Genomic DNA, 20,555 nt, shown 5'->3' with positions numbered 1-20,555 from the left:
GTGTAGTTTTAGTCTTATATATTATATTGTACATCTCTTATGTCATCTATACTGCCTTCTTGCTCTACCTGACTAGGAAAAGTAAAACACAAGACCAGGTCTTAAAGATGACCAAAACACAATAGATTATCTATCACGAGAGCCAGATTTATCTGGAGCTCGTTCTTTTGCCCATTTAGAAAAAAGGATGAGGACCAGTTTCTACCTTTAAACTTTGAAATTTTTTCTTCAGATCCTTTACATCCTCTCTGGATTGTTTCCACCCGACACTGTGCTGTGACCCTAGATCACCTTTTTCTGGTTCTGTAACCACCCATGTTTAGAGAGCAGCCTCACTACCATCTTCAGTGCCCTCGCTGGTCCCATTTCATTTTCTCTAGTTTCCTCTGTGTCTTTCCTTCCTGAAGCTTTGAAATATGTATGGAAGGGGGGCGTGATGAAATGGTGGAGGTGGGGAGTGCAGGGATGAAAGGGAGACTATGTTCTTGCCTCGATTAAGTATTTACATCACCCAGGACCATCTGGACTAAAGGAGAAACACAGAGAGAACAAAGAGAGAAAGAAAGAAAGTGGATGGGATTAATCTAAAATATATACAGTGCAAGAGAGGAGAGAATATTGAGCTGAAGAGGAAGAGGAGGAGGAAAATGAAACACACTCTTGATTAAGTCCAAAAGGGAATGTTTCCACTTTGTGGTTCTCTTTTCTGCTTCAGTTTGGGGGAATGTGATCTGGACCCCAAGGAGGGATAATCATCAGCATATTTGTAATGGTGGAAAGACGAGTGTGTGTGTGTGTGTGTGTGTGTGTGTGTGTCCATACTAACATCTGAAGCAGACTGATAAAAGAGGGATTAAAGTAAGAAATGAGCTATGGTAGGGATGCTGGTGAATTTGCCAAAAAGTAACTACTTCAGTGCATTGAGGGTGCATTTATATCAGGATAGCCCACTAGACTCAGTCCAGTTGGAGACTCGGTTCAGTTGAGGGACAGGAACCTTTTAAAGAAAGGTTTCACTCTCCAACAGAGGCAAAAATTATGGAGCTGCATCGTAGTGGCCTGGGTTCAACAGATTTCCATCAGAACTTTGAACAAATTCTTTCACTTTTCCCTGTGAGCTATTTCTCCCATCCAGACCCATCTATTATCCCACATGTTATGTTAACATGTATGTTAAGGTTTGGAAGAAGATTGTGTGCACTTCCTGTTCAGAAATGGTCCCTGAGGACACGTGGGGGACAGACTGTCTCACCAAATACAAACCTGCAAGCTTAGAGCTGTTCACCAGTGTTTAGTCAGTGGGGTTGGATGTTAGCTCCAAATGGGTCTTGGCCTTAACTTATCGTGTTGACAAATACATGTCACATGAGGTTTTTAAATGTGGCAATGTATTTGTACTTTAGAGAGAGAGAATTAACCTTTTTGTGATGTAAGTTTTCGTTCTAATGAGAAGGATTCTCTGAGAGTCATCTGGGTAAATATTTAGATGCCTGAAATGTGACATAATTGGATAACTAAAAAGTGACATCATCTGTACATGCAAATCTTAAGTAAATCTTGAGCACAGCCTAAATATACGCTGTGATACTGTATTATCTGTTCTGTTCTGTTCTACTGCTATCACGACCCAGTTATGTCAAGAACAATGCAGCTAGTATCATCACTAGCTGCATCATATCCCTGATTACTCTGCTTGTAAAAAATTGTTTTGAACTCAGTTTTTTCTTTTCTTTTGCTGTTTTTTTTAAGATAAAAGTCCTAAAAGAAATAAATGGGGAATAGAAAGCAACAACTAGAGGGCAGAAGAGAAAGTGTGTGTGGTTGATGTGTGCAACTTGAAGTGTGATGCCCCCTGCTGCTCAGCGTAAAGAAGCCCTGGAGACCGTTTTGATTCTTTCCCCTCCTTGCCCACCCTGCTCTCTTTTCTCCAGCATTTGTTTAGTTGGCATCCTGCAGGAACGCACACCTTACCACATGCACATAAATACATAAATATAGAATAGTGAAAATAACAGTAAACAGTACACAATATGAAATGATTGATGTAGACTTTTATCAGGTGCACATTTACATAGTTGCAATTTGCAACCATAGCAAAAAGAGTTATGATATTGCAGGATATTATAAATAGATAGATAGATAGATAGATAGATAGATAGATAGATAGACAGATGGATAGATAGATAGATAGATGGATAGATAGATAGATAGATAGATAGATAGATAGATAGATAGATAGATAGATAGATAGATAGATAGATAGATAGATAGATAGATAGATAGATAGATAGATAGATAGATAGATAGATAGATAGATAGATACTTTATCCATCCCCAGGGGGGAAGTCAGGACTATATTGTAGGACTTTAGGGAGGCATTCACAGCAGGATAGACCAGGGGACTCTTGCGGTTGGGTTGGGATTTTCTAAAAGTTTCGAACCCATATCTATACAACCTTTACTTTGGTTTGTGCTCAAACTGAACTTAAGCAGAACAATCCACTTAGATAATGTCACATAGAGGAAAAAAAAAACTCCTCGTTGTGATAGTCCCACAGAAACACAGTTTTGCTGTAAAATTCCATAGATTAAATGTCCTGTACGCGGATATTTATTTAGTGTGAATACGTCCTGAATTTTTTTCTCCAACTCCAAGGATAGGAGAACATTAAAGCCAGCAGCATTCACTTAATCAAATAAATACAACCCCCAATTAGCAAAATAATAGACCATAAGGACATAGACTATGGTGGGTCACTGGGATATTATGCAAGTTAAAAAGTCTTAAGTTGAAGTTCTGCTAAAAGTAAACCTTTAAATGTATTTACTGCTGTTGTCTTTCCCCTTTTTATTGTAAATGAAAATAACATTACATAAAAGAACAATTAAGGAAAGTAATGTAATGAAGAAAAGACAGGATGTATTTTCTATTTCTTAACATGTTTACATGTGGGTCAGATCGCAGGTGATACATAAATGACCAGATCGGATTTCAATAAGAGATACAATGGGTCAGGTTTGATCACTGTTATGGATTCGGGTGGGTTCGGGTTGGTAAAATTGGACCTGTGCAGAACTCTGGTCCTGGGGTTCCAAATTTTACTACAGTGTATAGAACATATGTTTGTTCTGCACACAAAAATATGTTAAATACGACTGAACATGTGCTGTTAGCTTTGTTTTTCCACTAACCAAAACAATCCCTTCCTTTTCATGCATTGTGCTCTATTGCAGTTGGCAGACGTCACTTTCTGTTTGGTCACTGGATAGTCCATCTGCAACCGCTCTCTGACCAGTTGGTATTTATAATGTGTCAAATGAATTGTGCTATCCATGGAAGTGGACCACGGTCTGTTTAAAGCAGACCAACAGCCACAGTGGGTTAGCCTAGTGTCCTGAAACTGAGGAACTTGGAACAAAAGTTGTACAGTATTAAGTGGTCAGTACTAACAGTTTTTCTTAAGTTTATGCTGAAGACCATCTCTATAGAATAGCTGACATGAAGCTTGATCTCCGACGATTGATGAAGAGAACTCAGTGTGGTTCAAAGGTTTATTAGCATGCAGAGGCAATTTTTCCAATGAAGTTTAGTAATGTGGATCTTTGGCTAATAAAAAGTAAAAAGAAAAACTCCAGCAAAAGATCTCTAACAATGCATGAATTACTGGCAAATACATTGATACTGAACTCAAACAAAAATGCATATGTGCATGTCATCTGCTAAAATTCATCTCCAAAGCTGGCTCTGGTTGATTACAAGTAGATTTGACATGTCTGACAATTAGGAAGCATATGATAGACAGACATATGCCAAAAGTTGTGCATTGGTAGACCTATTGCATGCAGAAGTGTCAGCCTGTCAGTCGGTCTGGTGATCCATCATGGACCCCCACTCCCTTCCCAGTGTGATAGACACCAGCCCCCGTCAAAAGATGTAGGAAGACATCATGAATTATGCATGCTCATTCTACTCACATGACTTCTCTGTTTATTAATGTGTGTGTTTAGAGCCAGATCTTTAATGGGTATGCTTGGTTAAATAACTTCTAAATGGGAAGATATTTAGATAGCATGTTGGTGCAGATTATGACAACCCCAAATAGCCTACTAGAACGCAGAGTGGATAGACTCCTTGTTTTGGTTCTTGAAGATGTTTCACTGCTCATTTAAAAGGGTTGTCAAGTTGACCGGTGGGTAGTTCCAATTATAAGTGAGGTTGTGCGTCTCTGATACTGCCATCCATCGCGTGATTCGCTTACCTGCCTAAACAACTCACAGGTGACAATAACAAGGCTGATATATGAAGTCCCTCTAAACACCTCTTGTAAACACACAGCTTTCCATGATCACATTCTGACATTTATAGAGGCTCATTGAAAAATGTCCAGGTTGAGTGGATGCTGACACAACTTGCTGCCGCTGCTCTCTGGTAACTTTTAAAGGTTTTGATGGGTTTATGACCCTAAAGGACTGTGCAGTTGTGTATGAGCTACAGTACAGCTTTTATCCTTGGACGCATAGCAATTACTTCAGTGTTCTGGGTGATCTGTTTAGCTGATTGACCCACCCGCCATATACATGTTTGAACCGAGCATCCATGTAGTGGCACTACCGGGTCACTGTGCAGATCACGATGTTGGCCAGCAAGCTATGTATCTGGTCAACACTCATCTGGATGCTCCTGTCGACCTGCCATTGCCCCAAGGCTGGCCTTTTCTGCTATACAGCCACTGAACTTCTCTGGCTTTGCCAGCACTACACAACGCTGACATGGCTTGCTTCCCTTGCAGGAAATACATTCACCCAGGTCCCAGATAAATTTCCATCCTAAAGCCATAAAGTCCATCTGGTCTACCTCTCACCATCATTGGGGAAACACCATTCAGACCGCTGATCATAACGCATCAGTCAGTCTAGCCACGTTGGCTAAAGGCTGTCAACCACAACTACTCAACTTCATCCTGCTTAACATTTACTCACTATATGCAAAGGATATAGAATCTGAGAGCTTCTTACTGACTGTAATGTTGATAGAGAAAAACACGGCAACAGTCGAATGACTTCTTGCAACTCAATGAATCTACTCTACAAAGCTTTGTAGAGTAGATTCATTGAGTAGAGTTGTAGAGTAGATTCATCTGTGGCAACGACCAGGGAGGAGGTCTTCCAGTATTTTCAGCGAGAAGTGGAAAGTCCTTACTGTGTCTGTTTTCAACTCATTTGAATCTACGGTGTTAAAGCTGCCTGGTCACCCATTGTTCCCCTCTCTCACCCAATGTTATCCTGTTAGGGGACTTCAGCATACACATGGACAATATAAACTCACCTCTCACCAGGGATGTTTTATCTTGCCTGGACCATTTTGATTTCAACAACACACAAATTTCACAAAACACACAAAGGGTCATATTCTGAATCTAATTTGCTGCTCTGGTCCCACACCCTTCCACTGTACCTCTGTTGATGTCCATGCATCCAACCATTCCCTCCTCTCATTCAACATTGCCCTATCCCTTTCAACATTCAAGCCTCTAAATTTTATCTAATTTCAGAATATTAAGGACATTAACGTTGATACGTTGTGAATCTACTCAGTTTTGAAAATGTTTGCATCTCGAATTTTCTTTCAAATTCTTGATGATCTTGTATCACACTACAACAATGGTTTATTAAGTATGTTAAATTCTCTTGCCCCAGTGAAAAAAAACGTTTTCTGTACCTCAACTGCTTCCTGGTATACCCATGAACTCCAGTCCATGAAAGCTAAAAGGTTATCAGCTCAAACCACTCTAAAAAAAAAAAAAAAAACAACAAAAAAATAAATAAATAAATAAAAACACAAAACCCATATTTCATCATGTAAAGACTCACTTGCTTTAACTAATTAACAGGGCTGTTTCCTGGGGCACCAATCTCTTGTTAAGCAGTCCCCCTCTCCTTCGCAATATTTTCCAGAAATTCAACATCCAGTTCCATTCCTCTTCCACGATATCCCTTACCTCCTGCTTGTCTGAAATTAAGTAATGGTTCACCTCAAACTTCTTGAAACCTAACAGTGAAAAAACTAGCTTTTCCTCAATGGCACAGTGTCGTTATTATCCCAAGTTAACTTTTACTAATCTCATCCAGATTGCCACCCTAAGCCCATTCCCTCAGATCATCCTCCTCCATCCACCTCACTGTGCTCTCTGCCTGCCTCAGCACCATGCGAGCTGAGGCACAGCTTTCAGCCACTCTGCTCCCAAACTCTGGAACTCCCTAAAAACTGACATCAGAGAACTTGACTCTCTCCATCTTTAAATTGAGACTCAAGCCTCATCTGTTTAAGACTACCTACCTACTCTAGTTTTATGTAAATCATCCTACATTTTTATGTGACTTTCCCTGTTTATTTTATGTGTGTTTTATCCAATATTGTTTTACCTTCTGGCTGTAAAGTGTCCTTGAATCTTTTTTAAAGGTGCTTTAAATAAAATGTGTTATTATTTATTTTATCACATGGGGCAGTTTTCTTATTATGGAACAGCTTGGTTTTGTTTTTCTTTTTGTTAGGTTTAGCTTTGAGAAGTAAAGAGCTCATTAGCTTATTTGGAGAAAATATTGTTTGTTAGACCAAGCCTGGCTCAATGTCAGAGAATATTTTTCTTCTCATAAGGATACGATTCTGTCCCTTTATCCTGTTTGTTATGAAATCAGTTGTTATCACCCAGATTTAGGCCTTGTTGGTTCAAAAGTAAACTTTCAGTCCAATAACATTAAATCTACACACAATATCAGCTTTAAGCTCTGTTTGTTACTATTTAGAAGGACTGCGAACCAGAATCCTTTAGCTGGAGACCACATAATCAGATATGTATGAGTAAAAATCAGCTAGTCAACACAAAGAACGGGCAACTTGTTTTCATTTGCAAAAGTATCAACTTGAAAGTTTTATTTTATATTTAGGAAAAAAAAATATTTTTTATTTTTGAAAGTTTGATTTTCTTGACTTTGAAAAGATTCTTAGTTTGTTTTTGTTTGTTTTTTTAAAGACATACAGATGTCCTGATATTGCTATGCTTCTTCAACCCATGGAGCTTCAATCAAACTGTCTAGCAACTGATTGATTTATTCAAACATTGTAATGTTGAAACATAAATTAACCACATGGTTTCCATATAACGTTAAGGCTTAGAAGACAACTTTCTGAATAAATGACAACTTTCGGAATAAAAATGCAAAAAAAAAACCTCTGGATTACTTATTTTCCAAAATGGGGGTGATGTACTGCTCACACTAACATGTGTCACTTAGCATATATTGATGTCATGTGTCCTACCTGCTCTTAATTTGAAGACATTCTGCAACTGTAGTTGCTTCTTTTTATTAGTGCAGACCTGCAATACCAACTAACATGTGTTTTAGCACTCCAGAACATCACAACAACATGAGCTGAAGAAAACTTTCTGGAGCAGTTACTTGTGAAGAAAAAATAAGATTCTCAAATGGCTGAAGAGGAGTTTTTTCCATCACTTCCTTGTTTACATTTGCTGTTCCCTTGCCATTTGGTTAGGTTTGGGAACCAAAATAACTTGCTTAGATTTAAGAGTTCATTTTTTGGCTTTGAAACATTCCAGTTTGTGAAGTTAATGTTGGGAAAATAAACTGATTGTGTTTATCCTGAATGTTGAAAACAAATACTAAAAGACACCAAGTTTCCAATAACCAGTGCTTTAATTCATGTCCAGAAACGGCCATCCAAAACCCTTGCAGCTGAAGCGTCACATGTCAAGTGAAATTAAGAATCACTTGGCTGCTCCTTTCAGTTCGAGGATTAAAAAGCTTTACACAGTATTTCATCACTCCACTTGGAGCAAAAGCGCTGCAGATGAGTTCTGTCAGCCTCCAGTCAGTGCAGGAATAAATCCTCATTTCTTTACCTCATCTACAAGCTTGTTTCCCTGCTGAAGTAGTATCCAAATTTGATGTATATTTATATCCAGTTTGATCATGTGACGACTATTTCACATCAGACAGATTGAAGTGGCCTCATACCAAGCGCAGAGTTGGAATTCATTGTGGCTCTGATGCTTATCTTCAGGATTTTAAAGGCTGCTGAAGCTTTACAGATAAGGATTTAAGAAGTGAAATGGTGGATAGAGGAGGTTACCTGCAAACTAAGCAGGATTGGTTGTTTTAGTCAAGAACTAACTTGTTTTAGTTATTTTAGGCAAGCAACACGAACAATAATAATAAAAATAAACATATGGCATTGCATCATAAGATTTTGCATCGTATTGTATGTTAAAGCTGTTTAATAAATTTTTATCGCTTTAATATGCACTGCTAACATTTCCTAGATTACTAGCAGGCTCTAGTTCCATGATGTAAAACCTCCCCATTTCAGATCTGGTTTCACTGGTGTGAAGCCTGGTTCACCACAAAGCACCATTATCCTGAGACTCAAGACAACAACTGAAGTCAGAGTTGAAAAGTGTTGCTCTGCATGAGACAAACAAAACAGCAGCAGTAAAAACCTGACAAACAACCTACATCAAAGGGGTAATTCTCATCATTTATTTCCTTATGATAACAAGGTGGAGAAACATTAGGGATGTCGTCCCACTGCTTATCATTGTAGATGCAATTTCTTTTTTACACACTGGAAAAGTCTGGCAAGGCATGTTGTTATCTGGGCATCACCTAAATATAAACATTTTTTAAACCTTCTTCATTTAAGGAAATTTGTGCACATAATAGACAGCACATAGAAAATAAAAAGGACATAAAAACATATTAGAGTATCAACTAAATGTAAACAATAAAAAGACCAGATCAGATATGAAACAGGAGTAACATGTATCAAATTAATTTGAGTCAGTAAATCTTTTTTATATATTAACTTTATTTACTATATTGATATTTATTCTATAAAATATTTATAAAATTATTAAATGTGCTTGCTGTCCTATAAATAATATAATTGCATGATCTTTTCCTGTTAAAAACTGAGGCCAATTTAATAAATTATGTAATATATTGAAGAATTTGCCTGTATATTGTCTGTCATTTTATTATTGAAATATTCCACCATTATGACATTTTTTTTTCATAAATGGAAAATGGCTCTTTGATTTTACTAAGTGAAGCAGCAAAACTAAAGCAAGTTTGTGCTATTACCACAATGAGTTATGGTGGATTAGTCTCACATGTCAGTTATTCGTGTCGCTACATTGCACCACAGTTTATTCCCCTTTTACTCACCCTGTTCACCCACTGTGTTTGGATGGTTTGAACAAGCAGAGGAGAATAATAGCAGCATATCAAGCAGTTTTATGGAGCCAGTAAAGCACCACTCTTGTGTAAAAATGACTTTAGTAATCATCCTTTAAGTAAACCGTCCCGAGAAAAAAATGGCCAAGAAAAGCATCAGCTATGTTGTCTCTCTCTTTTTCCCATCTTGCTTCAGAATGAAACATGCTGGTGAGTTTTGTTTGGGACAGGCTGAAAGACATGTGCAATAGGAGTGCAAGCAGCAGAAATTATGAATCCAGACGTGATGCTGAGCTTACAGAAGGACAAAGCTCCAGACGTCATACCAGAACATATAGCTACAGTTGTATATGTTGTAGCATATAGCAGAAAACTGAAAGCAAGTAGTTTAATTACACAGGAAACAACACGACACAGGTGGATGATGTAAACTAAATAAAACCAGGTGAACTAAGGAACAGGAAAGGGACACTAAAAGAAAAACACAGTGAAGAAAAACTACAGAATAAAAGAGGAAGTCAGAACTAAAGACTTCACGAAAACTCCACACCACAACATTAACACACTGTTCATTTTAAATCACAAAAAACAGCTTAAAAATCAAACTGTAAGTTTACCCTAAGCTCAACTAGACATAAAAAATAATAAATAAATCAGTACTTTTGATAGGTTGGGCCATTGCACTGTTGATTATTAAATCAGTGTTCATCAATGTATTGTTACTCCGAAGAACTACTATGACTGTGGACCTCTGTTTAATTTTAATGGTCTAAAATCATAAGTGACAACTCGTGGTACAAAACTGCACTTTTAATAGTCTTCTGATAAGCAGATAGAGCTTTTGATGGATGTGTGATGAGTTGTACTGTTGACAACCACCACATCATGCAGCTCCCTTTCAAATGTCAGCTGTGTGAGAGTTTTCATGTTCCTCCTGAGCCTGTATGCTTTCTCTCCAGGTAACAGGTGTGTTGTGTTAATGTTGCCCAATATACCTTTTTGACTTTGAAGACGCATAACTCGAAACATTCTGACCTTAAAACTCTGCGGTCCAGACTTGTTTGATGATGCAGTGACATCTATCATGTGGATTTCTAGAGCCACTGCTACCCAGGAACGTCCCGAGGCTGAAAAACCGCACTACCGCACACAAGTTTCACATCTGGGACACAATGGGATGTCTTGCTTCATGGTAAAATAAGGAACTGGCTGTTTGGAACATGCAAAGTTCCTGATTCAGCAAAAATATGCAAGAAGATTAAAAGAGAGTAAGAGACGAAACAAGAGTCATTGTAAGATCTTCTGCTGACAGGAGAGAGCTAGCATGTCAAGTAGGATGTGAGAAGGATGCTGAAAGCTTGTTCCATCCTCCACGAGAAGCGACAACTGACTTCTTGTTCTCGAGGCTGTAAGAACAAGAAAAAACTTCTTGTTCGTCAGGTCCATCCATCCTCCAGGAGAAGCAGGTCTGTGGCGGGGAGGGATCACTGCGGGGGGCGATGTCTGCTTTATGTGCAGTGAACCCGGTTGTTCCCACCTCCGAGGAGGTTCTGTTTTTCCCGCCGTCTTTGTGCTCAAGATAGCTCAAAAGGTTACGGACGGTTTTTTATAAAAATTTCAAGAGTTGTTGGAAATGTGGAAATGAAGGACTGATTAAATTCTGGTGGTGATCAGGATCACCGTTTGGATCCAGGAATTTTTTAAAAGGATTCTTTAACATTGTGCTTGGCAGAGGCTTCGCTCTCCGAGAGCTTTTCTAGTTTCATATTTAACGAGCAACTTCGTCCGCGGCTGGGCGGGTCGTGCACGCGGCTGGGCGGGTCGTGCACGCGGCTGGGCGGGTCGTGCACGCGGCAGGGCGGGTCGTGCACGCGGCTGGGCGGGTCGTGCACGCGGCTGGGCGGGTCGTGCACGCGGCTGGGTCCGAGTGTTTTAATGCCAGATGTAAAAATGTTGGTACTTTCTCACCACTTCAATCCGCTGTTTTATCAAAACAATCCGTTTTACCTACAACAGCAAAAACATGGAAGTAACAACTCCACTTCACGCCCACCTCACATGTCCGACCAATCACACAATACTTCTCGGAGCCCCACAAGAAAACATTCTGCCAGCCCGGTGTGTCGAGAACTGTCTTCAAACGCATCTGCGAGAACAAAATGACGGCATTTTCTTCTCGGAGCCTCGAGAACAAGAAAAAAGTTCTTGCTTCTCATGGAGGATGGAACAAGTTTTAGCCGTCGATAGTGGGCACGTGACGGGGAAAATGGCAAAAGTTGTGTAGTGTGTCTTTAAAACTCTGCCTTTCAACCATTTTTTATGGTACCATGACCTTGATTTATGGACCTGATGTTGTCCAAGCCATTCCAAGGCTGAAAAACTGAACTTCCCAAAGTGACTTTTTACAGGAACATTTTGCGTTACGGCGTTACGACATCACACGCTAGTATTACCTGCACATCAACATGATGGTTGTTTTAAACAAGACAGTTGAATTTATCAAATAAACCGACAGGGACATAGTCAGAAACGCACAACATTAGACTGACTTTACTGGCTGGAGAGATCTCAGAGAAGAGACAGGTAGTGAGATGAATGCTGAATTAGCAGTCCTTAGGGAGCACATAACTGTGGAAAAGTTAAGTAGAAGAACTTTTACAGTTTATTATAAATTTACTTTGCAATTTATCTCAAACCTACAAACAAACAAACATCTTTGTTCAAAGCTACAAAGATATTCCTGCTCTGTCATTTCTTACTGTCTGTTTGAAGCTCTAAAAGCTCTTTTCTCTGAGGTTATTACAAGCTGCAGAAACACAACCTGGCTTTAATCAAATAGAAATGTCAAGATCATTTTTCCCTGGCTGTCTGAAAAATTCTAACCTTTACAAAATACTGAATTAAAGATCATTTTGTCCATTTTTTTTGTTCCTTACATTGAATTGAAGGTGTCAAAGGAACATCTAGTACTGCTCAGATTTAAGTTGATCAGCTGGATTAAGAGACCTGATGGACAACTGTCTCATTTCATTAACTCAGCTGCCCTGAAAACTTTTCTGCTGTCTTTAACTTTCCCTTCTGCTCTGTGAAATCTGACATCTTGATCACTACCTGACAGGGCAAGACAGCAAACCTATTCATCTTCTTCCATATTCCTTGTTTGATCCCACAACCCTGGAACACAAGAGCCCGGAGTACAGGCTGGACCGTGGCAACAAACTCCAACTGAGAGCTGCAAAGCAACACCAAGATTAGCGCGAATGGGACAGTAGCTGCCGGGATCCTCTTGGAAACATGCTAATTTCATGGTAATTTCAATGTTTTGGAAAATGAAGCCGACAGGCAGATGGCCATTTCCTCCTGTTTCTGACAATTTATGTTCAGCTCAGAATAAACTAAACCGCTTGCTCTCTTTTTCCTTATACGGCCAAGCTGTCCAGCTTTGAATCTCTGGCATTATCCAGACACTGCAACAATTAAAACATCAACAAGGTAAGAAAAAAAATATGTACATTATTTATACCTGTCCTCGAGGGAGACTGGCAGTCAGAGCTAATGAGACACGGAAGCTTTGAAGTCACGAAGCCCTCAGTGAGGCGAATGGCATGAATTAAGTACTTCCATCAGGAACATTTTGCTATCTGTGAATGCCTTCTAGACGGCCAATTTTGACCATTTTTGTGAGTCCTGTCTTGGGGGTGGGGGCATATAATTAAGTCTCTACTGTGCTGTTCAAAAGGTCAGGCTTTGCTAAATTAATACTCCATGAGAATTTATAGGAAAACATAATATATATTTGCTGTCACATGGAGAAAAATGAATTAGGATTCTGCATCTACTGTTCAATAGCAAAGGAAATTAGTAGTGTTGGCAAATGGCAGCTTTGCTAAATACAACAAGCTCTGCCAACCAGACTTGACCTCTTTCTGTGTCGCTGCCAGTGTCCGACATCCTGCCCTGTACCATGCTGATACGGTATCTGTCCAAACAGACGCCCCTCGCAGCAGTATTCTCCCCACTTTACTCCGGGCTGCCTGCTAATGTTTTGTCCGCCACAGAGCTCTGTTTCATCCTTGTCTACTTGAAGAGGCGTTGAGCAGAGATAACAAAGAACCATGCTGACCTCCTGTTAAAGGGTAGCAGCTTGCTGATGAAAGGTCTGCATGACTCTGGGGCTGCACAAGATATGAAGACATTTACTGAGAGGGATTGCAAGGTGTGAATGTTTGGCCTACCTCCACAGCGAGCTCTCCAAAACCTTGGTGGAGTCAGCATGGTAGTACTTGGTCAAGATTAGGATTACCTGCAAAAAATATTTGGAGAAAATGCATTTAGACATTAATGCCATGGATAAGACCGACAAAGTTAGAACAAAGAATTACCATTTGTTTTACTTCATTTTGCTCTTTTCAAATTTCTTGTTTTAAGGAATACACAGTTCACACACACACACACACACAAATATATATATATATGTATATATATATATATATATAAACATTTATAAACATATTTTAATTTTATTTCACAAGTTTAACTTAACTGGTAGTTTTCTTTCTATGTTTCTGATTTATATTCATTTATAAGTGTCTAGTGCTCCTGACAGTTGTTGGCTTTGTCTTCACGCAGAGGTTCACGAATCTGTGGTTGGCTTGTATGTGTTTATGTGTGTGTATTCGTATGTATGTTTTTTCTCTCTCTTTCTCTCTCTCTCTCTCTACAAGGTGATTTTTCTTCTTTTTCGGTTCTCTATCTTTTTTCTGTCCTCTCTGGTCTGGTCCAGCAAGTACTATAAAAACTCTGTAATGCACACTGCACATTTTACATCTTGTAGTTTGGTTGAAGAAGGCTCTGACTGAACACACTGTGTTGTGTTTGGGATGTAAAGACTTTCATGTTCATCATATTCAGCAGTTTGTGCAGCACCAGAGTTCTCCCCAGCATAGAAGGAGCCTTCTAGATCAATTTGTTCAGCTTCTTTCGTCTCTGGCTGTGATACTTCTGCCCCAGTAAATTCTGCAAAGTTGGCTGCACTTTCCATAACACATATCTACGTCTTTTTGTAGACGTAGAAGGACATTAACCTCCTCAGACAATACAGTCTGTTCTGTCCTTTCTTGTGTTTTACACAAGTCTCCAGCTGTGTGTCTAGCTTAACTCCCCAGGTATATGCTTTAGAGAAAAAAAAAAAAAAAGAAATATATATATATATATATATATATATATATATATATATATATATATATATATATATATATATATATATATATATTTCTTTTTTTTTTTTTCTTCACCTCTGCGTGAAGACAAAGCCAACAACTGTCAGGAGCACTAGACACTTATAAATTAATATAAATCAGAAACATAGAAAGAAAACTACCAGTTGTTAGTAAATAAACCTGCAGGACGACTCAGTGACTGTGTCACACATAACACACATGCAGAACATATAGAGTGGAACGTGTTCAGAGAAGAGCAATTGTGTCATGTTATCCCACACACACAAAGGCAAGAGCCAGGAGGGCCGCGAGACCCAGGCAACCGGCAGCCATCTACAAGCGCTGACCTCAGCCCCCCCACTCCGGAGCCAACTATGCATCCACCCAGGAGGTAGCAGAGGGGGGCCCCAGCTAGAGTCCCCTGCAGTCAGGGGGAACAGGCCCTAGACCCAGGCCGCCCAGGGTAGACAGCACCAATTCCTCTAGAACAAATATTTTTTTATACAAAATTATTTGTATATTACAAAGCAAGTAAATACATTTAAAAAGTAAATACATGATTTTCCTCTGAGGAAAATATTTTAATTTTATTTCACAAGTTTAACTTAACTTGCACGCCGTTTGAATCAATTTGCAGCTTTGGTTTAGTTTAACTCAAAGGTTAACTGGGTATAACCACATGCCTCGGACTGCGGCATCAGGCTGGGTGAGTTGTTCATGTTTAAAACTCTACAAATTCATAACACCACATAAAAAGAGAGACCGCTTTGTTACTCCATTTTAGGATTGCAGTGAAGCTGGAGTCTATCCCAGCAATCAGCAGCCAAGAGGGAGGGTACACTACAGGTAACCAGTCTATCACAAGGCCAAGAGAACATATTGCATTATTGATTTCCCTCTTAATTCTAAGGTGTATGGACAATCAGGTTGACAGATTACTTGAGGGAAAATTGGTAAATGTTTAGCTTCTGCTTAAAATAATGAGTCTTCTATATTCCAAACACAGGCAGCCATGAGACAACTATGCCTTTTATTCTGAATTCTGCTGGAGGGCTTAAAGAAACCCTGAACAAATACCTGTTTTGTTGCCACTTTGATGACCATAGAAAGCTTATCACAAACTTCCTTTTTTTTTTTCTAACTCTCTTTACAAATAAAAGTTAAGAAATCATCTTAAACCTATTTTGGGGGCATCTTGACAATAAAAACATACTGATTTCCTTTTGAAATAGTGAGACAGAAAGATTTTTTTTCTTAAAATTTCACACTGAAAAAGACAAATTCCATGTATTATTCATAGGACAGTTTGGATCGTGGCACAAGCTGTGTCTAAATCAGATCAGATGGTGATGTCTTTCATATTTCTTAGAACGCTGTTTCCTGACAGCAAGGTCTGCAGGGATTTGCAAGACTGTCAGTGGGTCAGACAACTGAGTAAAAGCTGGAAATGTGACTGACAGGCTGGCTTGGAGCTTTAGTTGGTGCATCTTGTGAAGGACCCAGGTTTGCCTTCAGGCAGGAGTGAGTTGATTGGACGAGGGGTCCGGCCCAGAGGCAGCTGCCAAAAGCAGGTTATGTTGATGGTGGCTCTTTCTGAGGCCAAACTACAAACTCTATGTAAGAAGAACACTTCTGATTGATTTAAATATGGAAAGCAAGCAGAACATCCATCACCACATTCTCTGTACAAATAATACTGATTTATAATTTTTCATCTAGCTGGCATCTAAAAAAGATGAAGAAAAATTGATGGATGAATTTCTTAAAAAAAAAAAAAAAAAAAAAAAAAAAAAAAAAGGCCCAACAACATTGTCATTCCTGTCTTTGCATAAAGTCAGTCCCAGGACTTTCATATGGTTTCCTTATGTCAGGACAAGGCCACGAGCTCTTCAGCATTTCAGGCTCGATTCATTTTTATTCAAACCTTCCACTCACAAAAAATTTAAACTGGAGACTGAAAAAAGTTTTGCTTCACAAAACTTAGAAGTGGGCAAAGCAGAAACAGGTTTAAGAGCTCAAAACCGCTTTTAACATCACCCCCCCCCCCCCCCCCCCCCCACACACACACACAGACGCACACACACACACACACACACACACACACACACGCAAGCACGCACGCACACGCACACACACACACACACTCCTTTTCTAATGAGGAGTTGACCAGCATCCTGACTTTGTGAGAGAGCAGCCATGTGAGACATGTAGGTGGTGTTTCCCGATTGGTTGTTGGTCTCCTGTGACTCAACTGGTGTCTCTGGAAACTGGCTGTCCGCCTCTGCACAGCTGTCCTTCTCCTAATGAGACATTGGTGCAAAGCTTGTGCTCTTATCATGCAGGCAGAAAGTCCCCCGATGGGAAGATTAGATCTGCCATGCCATACTATTATTATTCAGACCTCATGAGCATCTCTTGGTTGACAGTGTCCTTTAAGTTTTAATCCTTTAGGTGAACGTTTCCGTAGCTGGGTGGACAGGTTTTAGAAGGGCTAATCTTAATGCTGATCAAGCAGAAAACCCAGATTTTGTTTGTTTGTTTTTATTGACAATAATTTCAGTATCTATACTGTGAGGGAGAAATGGTAAAAGAAAAAGAAAATTCTTTAGACGGGTACAAAATTTGGCAACCCTAAATCTTTGGTTGTATGACATATGACAGTTGTATGTTCCATATGGATTTTCTTCTGGTTGGAGTCTCCACACCTGTGTGTGTCAGGTGTTACAAAATAGAGCAGCTAATGTTAATGTCATAGTAAATTATCTCATGTAGAAAACATATTCGTATTTATACACTGAAAAGGAGCTGGAATTTGAAAAGATTAAGGCCCAGATCTACTGAAGAGTTGTTATTTCCCATGTTGGGAGGAAAAAATTGTAATTATACAGTCTTCATTTAGTTGCAGTGAGAACTGTCAAACCTGAGAGCAATTTTGCTCATAAAAGCTGCACCTATATTTAACATTTTCAAAAGGAGGTGCAAACAGTCTGTGTTTGTAACTGTGCACATGGCTGCTGTTGGGTTCACAAGTAGATCAAAACAAAGAGACAGAGAGAGTCTGTTTTTCATCCTCTTGTTAGTATTTTTGGGATGAATGAGGAAACAATCATCAAAACATGTCACATATCCATTATTGTCATTTTGGAGCTGTTGGATGAAATCAGGATGGATTTGGAGAGGAGTCATGCACCTGTAAATGACAGATACTGCAGGTCACAGCTGGGATCCCCCAGATGTCCTAAACGCCATGTGGATCCAGATGGACACAGTTATTAGGTTTCCACACACTCAGCAGTCATTAGCTGAGACCAAACAAGTTGTTTTGTTGTTTTTTTTTAAGAGTAATTAGAGCAAATAAGAGCACCCATGTGCAAAATATCACAAGTCAGTGCATAATTATTTATTTTTCAAAAAACAATTGTCTGTTCTCCAGGTTGTGAGCTGACAAGTTTTTAGACAGCTGGCTTGTAGGTTGGTCAGTTTATGAAATCCTTAGTAAGAGTAAATAAGACCTATATGAGAAATACCGTCATATTCACTCATGCTCTATATTTTTAAGATTAGTGTGTACACCCTACGTTCCCACCTGTCTTATTTGCAGATGTTTTATGCCTTTTTTTTTTTTGTCCACCATCTAATGTCTTCAAACTGTCTTTTTACTTCATCCTGTTTGCTTTGTTTTACTGACAGCATAAACTTTTCCATAAGTTTGCTCCCATACTGCATTTATTAGTGTTGCAGACAGATTACTCTGCTGTAGTTCATGCTTTCACTCCAAAGTCGCTATGTGGCAAACATCATGCGCAAATCCCTCATTCAAATAAGGAGTCTCAAGCACATTTGCACCCAGTTACACAATGACTTAGTAAATTAAACTGAAAATTACTACTCTAAACTTGGGATCTTGGTAGATCCGGCCCTAAACTGCAAACAGTATCACAACACTGGTCAGAGAAGTTGCAGAAAAATTTCTTTGTCCCATTTTGTTGGGACCTATGCTCTTTAGTTTGACATTTCATTTGACACAAACTATATGTGGCATGGTGGTTAAAGGGAAACATTCCCTCCAAACTACGTATCAGTTTGCATCCTCTGTGTTAAACTTAAAAAGGAGAAATGTTGATCCAAACAGAAGCATCTTTGAGACTTAGTAGGCTTCATTCATCCAATAAAATATTCTGCTTATCTGCCCATATGGTCAGTCAGTCCCTAAGACCTAAAGTTCTGTCCAATAGGAAAATGATTTTTTCAAACGAGGCACTTAACCATAAATCACTGCTGGAAGGAGACAGAGAGCATTTATTTGGCAGTGAAACACCTAGCCACACTGACAAAACTGCTGAGTAGCACATAAGCCAGATTCCAGTATTGCCTCCGTTGTAGAGAATGCTGCGTTGCGACTACAACTTGGCAGCTTCGAGCTGCATCTTAATGGACTAAAGGCCTAAACTGGCACTGGCTAACAGTCCCTTCTTATTTAGGAAATACAGCAGAATGCCAGCCGGTCAGCTGTAATTCAATGCAATCTAATCACAGAGGCATACTTTCAGTCACAAGAAACTGGAAATGTCACGCTAAGGCGATCAAAGTCTGGAAGCAGTGACAAGGATTCTGATTTAAATAAGACATTGCAAAGGGAGTTTGGGATGAACTCACTGAACTAATAATGGGGGAGGCATTAATCGGTTGTAACCACCTCATCATACTGTGACCTCATTGTCAGTCATTGTGGCTTTCTTGTTTGTATGCCGTCAGACAAAGAGCCCGACGGGCTTTACTTAGGAAAAATCTACAGAGTGAAAAGAACCCCTGGATGACTCTATAAGAGACCCCAAATAGAGTCAAATTAACATCCAAGCTGAACATGAACTCGACAACACATTGTCTGTCCCCGAGACATTACCATCAACTAGGTGTCGACATTGTGCCGTCGTTCAGTCACTGAGGAGACAGAGGAAGAAATGGGACGTATGAGGAAATACAGACTGTGGTTTATTGAGGACTGAATGAGTGCATTCTATGTAAAAGGAGAAAATAGTGCTCCATCAAAGTCTAGCGGTGGGGGGCTCATCCATTCAGTGGGCTTTGCATTCTCCAGACAAAAGACCACAAATATAAAAAGTCCAAGCCCAACCTTGATGTCTGAGATAAAAGTCAAACCTGCAGAATGACCATTTCCTTCTTCTTTTTAAATAGTTTCTAACCTGCCGTCTCATATCTAACAGCTCAGATGGGATAATAAAGATACAAGCATATCAAAACAGAGATGATCCAACGTCTTGTTTATAAAACATTGCGTATCTGTCTAAAAGTGTACATAATCCCAAAAGCTGGAAATGGTGTATACCAAAAAGAATCCAGAGTTCTAAAACCATACGCACACACTCCCACAAGAAATTTCCACTTTTTAAATCACACCTGCGCCTCAACGTTTCAATGTTTGTACCTTCCTCTACATCAACTGTAAACATCCAGATAGTTCCCCGTCAGCATAATCTTTCCCATTAAGTCACTGTGGCAGGATTGTGCATTAAAAACATGACTTCAACCACACACTCAAAAATAGAGGTACCAGCTTGTACCTAAAAAGGTACGAATGCTTGTCGCTGGGGGTGTACTCTTTAGAGAGACATTTCTGTACCCTTCAGTTCTGGTCTGTTTTTGTACCTTATCAAGTTCAACCTCACCTTTTCATGTTATGTTTTTTATGTTTTCCACAGCATTAGGCCTGGTCCATGCAACTTAGCAATATTATCTTATCTTTAATCTAGAAATAATCTTCAAAAACTCAAAATACTGACCAGCCATACACTTAGTTTGCAGCATCTGACCTTCATTGTCTGGTGTAGTAAATGACTGTTAAGTAGTACTACTGTCATCACTCAACTCTGCTCTAGTTTGTAACATTACAGCCATTAACATTACATTTTTCAAAGCTGCAGGTACCCTTATGGTCGAAATGGTACAAATTTGTACTTTATGTCATTTTGAACCCTTTTTCATACTCTGAAGGTGTGCTTCTGGTCTCTTAAAGACCAGTATTGTACTTTTGAGAGAACATTTCTTTAAAATGTACCTATAGAA

The 20,555-nt window shown here is 39.3% G+C and overlaps 1 protein-coding gene across 1 annotated transcript in view; it reads right to left on the bottom strand.

Moving 5' to 3' along the window:
* Nucleotides 1-20,555, bottom strand: part of sorcs2 (sortilin-related VPS10 domain containing receptor 2) — a gene marked incomplete at both ends in the record, with an annotated part of 372,429 nt that overhangs the window by 258,163 nt on the left and 93,711 nt on the right. Inside the window, one exon of the mRNA XM_079257909.1 lies at nucleotides 13,488-13,555. Coding sequence (XP_079114035.1) covers nucleotides 13,488-13,555 — 68 coding nt within the window. The remainder of the gene's footprint in view (nucleotides 1-13,487; nucleotides 13,556-20,555) is intronic.

The sequence above is a fragment of the Telmatherina bonti genome (genome assembly GCF_933228915.1).
Source record: "Telmatherina bonti genome assembly, chromosome: 18".
NCBI classification, from domain to species: domain Eukaryota; kingdom Metazoa; phylum Chordata; class Actinopteri; order Atheriniformes; family Telmatherinidae; genus Telmatherina; species Telmatherina bonti.
This window is presented reverse-complemented; position numbering and strand designations above follow the sequence as displayed.